The 2425-nt window shown below is 67.1% G+C and overlaps 1 protein-coding gene across 1 annotated transcript; it reads left to right on the top strand.

The window, feature by feature from the left end:
- Positions 1-851: 851 nt before the first annotated feature.
- Positions 852-2077, top strand: GSX1 (GS homeobox 1). Its single transcript, XM_063101674.1, has 2 exons — positions 852-1266; positions 1692-2077. The coding sequence occupies exons 1-2, from the start codon at positions 852-854 to the stop codon at positions 2075-2077; spliced, it is 801 nt and encodes a 266-aa protein (XP_062957744.1).
- Positions 2078-2425: the final 348 nt, after the last annotated feature.

Below are 2425 nucleotides of genomic sequence, written 5' to 3'. Positions count from 1 at the left end.
GACAGCGATGGGGCTAGTGCTGGAGGAGGAGTAGGGAGTGTGTCTCCCCCAGAGCGGGGGGACGCCCTCCTGCTTGCACGCAGCGAAAGAAGGGGTCATTCCTCAGGTGGAGGTCGGACGCCAACTCCGGGGACGCTCGCGGGGTGCACAGCTCTGAGCTGACAGAACTAAGGGGAGGCAGCGTGCTTCTGGGTGGGGGGAGATTACAGAAAGAAAGGGACCGAGACTGAGTGTGCAGAAGAGTGGGGGTGTGCCGCTGGGGATCAGTGGGATCGAGGCAGCGGGGGTTCAAAATCAGTAACGTAAACGGCCGATCGCCAACGCAAAGCCAAAGAGGAGTAGGGAGTAAAGAGAAAGAAAAGAATATTAAATCGCGGGAGAATGAGAAAATAAACCCGCAAAAGGGAGAGGAGGGGGCGAGGGCGCCTGTTACGGCGTGGGTGGGGTTGACAAGAATAGAGTACATTATGCAGTTCATTTAGTTAACAAGTGAAATAATGAGGAAGCGTGCAGAGTGAATGCCAAGAGAAAAGGCACAAAAACCCTATTGAGAGGCCCCGGCCGCTCCTGGCGTAGCCCATCACATGGCAATAGTCCTATTTAAGCGGCGCCGCCGGCGCCTTTCAGCACCACTAGCGCTGGCCAGCACCCCGCGCTCTTGGGGCGGCGCGCGCGGCAGCGGCGGCGGCGGCGGCGGCGGCGACGGCTTCAGCCTCGGCCTCAGCCGGGCCTTCAGCCTCCAGGGCAGAGGCAGCTGCGGGCGGCCGCGGCCGGGGAAAGCGCGCGGAGAGCCCGGAGGTCAGGCGGGCGCAGGGGGCGGGCTGGCGGCGGGACGGCCGCGCGCCGGGGCCATGCCGCGCTCCTTCCTGGTGGACTCTCTGGTGCTGCGCGAGGCGGGCGAGAAGAAGGCGCCCGAGGGCAGCCCGCCACCGCTCTTCCCGTACGCCGTGCCCCCGCCGCACGCGCTGCACGGTCTCTCGCCCGGCGCCTGCCACGCGCGCAAGGCCGGGCTGCTGTGCGTGTGCCCGCTCTGCGTCACCGCCTCGCAGCTGCACGGGCCCCCCGGGCCGCCCGCGCTGCCGCTGCTCAAGGCGTCCTTCCCGCCCTTCGGCTCGCAGTACTGCCACGCGTCCCTGGGCCGCCAGCACTCGGCTGTGTCGCCCGGGGTCGCTCATGGCCCGGCCGCCGCCGCCGCCGCCGCCGCCGCGCTCTACCAGACCTCCTACCCGCTGCCCGACCCCAGGCAGTTCCACTGCATCTCCGTGGGTAAGCGGGGCAGCCACGCAGAGGGACAGGGCAGAGGTGATCCGAGGCGGGTCTGTGTGCCAGGGGTGGGGAAAGAGGGACCCTGGGCGTTCTGCGGGCGGTGAGAGTCGTGTCGGGGCCCTGAGAGGGGCGCCCAGAGTGGTGTGCGGATGGACGGCCGGTCGGGACAGACTCCGGGAGGGAAGTAAGGGCGGAAGATCCAGGTCCTGGAGGGAATGCCCGGGGCGTAGGGCTGGGGTACAGCTGGATCGGGATCCTGCGTCAAGGCAAGGAGGCGCCCGCGTTAGCATTGCTTCGGATCGTGTTGGGGCGAAGCGGTGGGTGAGAAACCAAAGTCCCGTGATTCTAGCGGCCGCCTAGTAGGGGACTGGGCCCACTGCGCAGGGTTCTGACCGCTTCTCTCTCTGCACTGCCACCCCCTCCAGATAACAGCTCGAACCAGCTGCCCAGCAGCAAGAGGATGCGCACTGCGTTCACCAGCACGCAGCTGCTGGAGCTCGAGCGCGAGTTCGCCTCCAACATGTATCTGTCCCGCCTACGCCGTATCGAGATTGCGACCTACCTGAATCTGTCCGAGAAGCAGGTGAAGATCTGGTTCCAGAACCGTCGAGTGAAGCACAAGAAGGAGGGCAAGGGCAGCAGCCACCGCGGCGGCGGCGGCGGGAGTGCCACGGCCGGCGGGGGAGCACCACCGCAAGGCTGCAAGTGCGCGTCGCTCTCCTCAGCCAAGTGCTCCGAGGATGATGACGAGTTGCCCGTGTCTCCGTCCTCGTCGGGGAAGGACGACCGGGATCTCACGGTCACTCCCTAGGCGCGCGTCTCCTTAGGTCATCCACCCCCGGACCTCCCTGCGCCCACAGACTGGTCCTGGGACGCAGCACTGGTTCCCAGGCACCCGCTGCCAAACGACTGCTTCGGACAGATTTGGCAGAGCTTCGCGGAGGCCCCCGCCCTGGGCAGGGCCGAGAGCTTGACGGTGGGCTCGAGGGAGTGCAAAGCGTGCTCCAAGCCGCGAAGCCTGCCAGCGTTCCTCCGAGGTGCTGCGGCACGGCGGCCCCCGCGAGCACGCACGCCTGGCCCAGCGCCTTGCTGGCCGCTGGCGCCTCCTCGCCCGCCCTGTCCGGGTGGCTCAGGCTTCCTCACTTCCTCTACTCTCCTC

This window comes from Cynocephalus volans, chromosome 7 (assembly GCF_027409185.1).
Source record: "Cynocephalus volans isolate mCynVol1 chromosome 7, mCynVol1.pri, whole genome shotgun sequence".
Lineage (NCBI taxonomy): Eukaryota > Metazoa > Chordata > Mammalia > Dermoptera > Cynocephalidae > Cynocephalus > Cynocephalus volans.
This window is presented reverse-complemented; position numbering and strand designations above follow the sequence as displayed.

Coding starts and splice junctions, on each gene's coding strand:
- GSX1 (XM_063101674.1), top strand. CDS start 852: ATGCCGCGCTCCTTCCTGGTGGACTCTCTGGTGCTGCGCGAGGCGGGC. Junction 1,267..1,691: donor GTTCCACTGCATCTCCGTGG/GTAAGCGGGGCA, acceptor CACCCCCTCCAG/ATAACAGCTCGAACCAGCTG.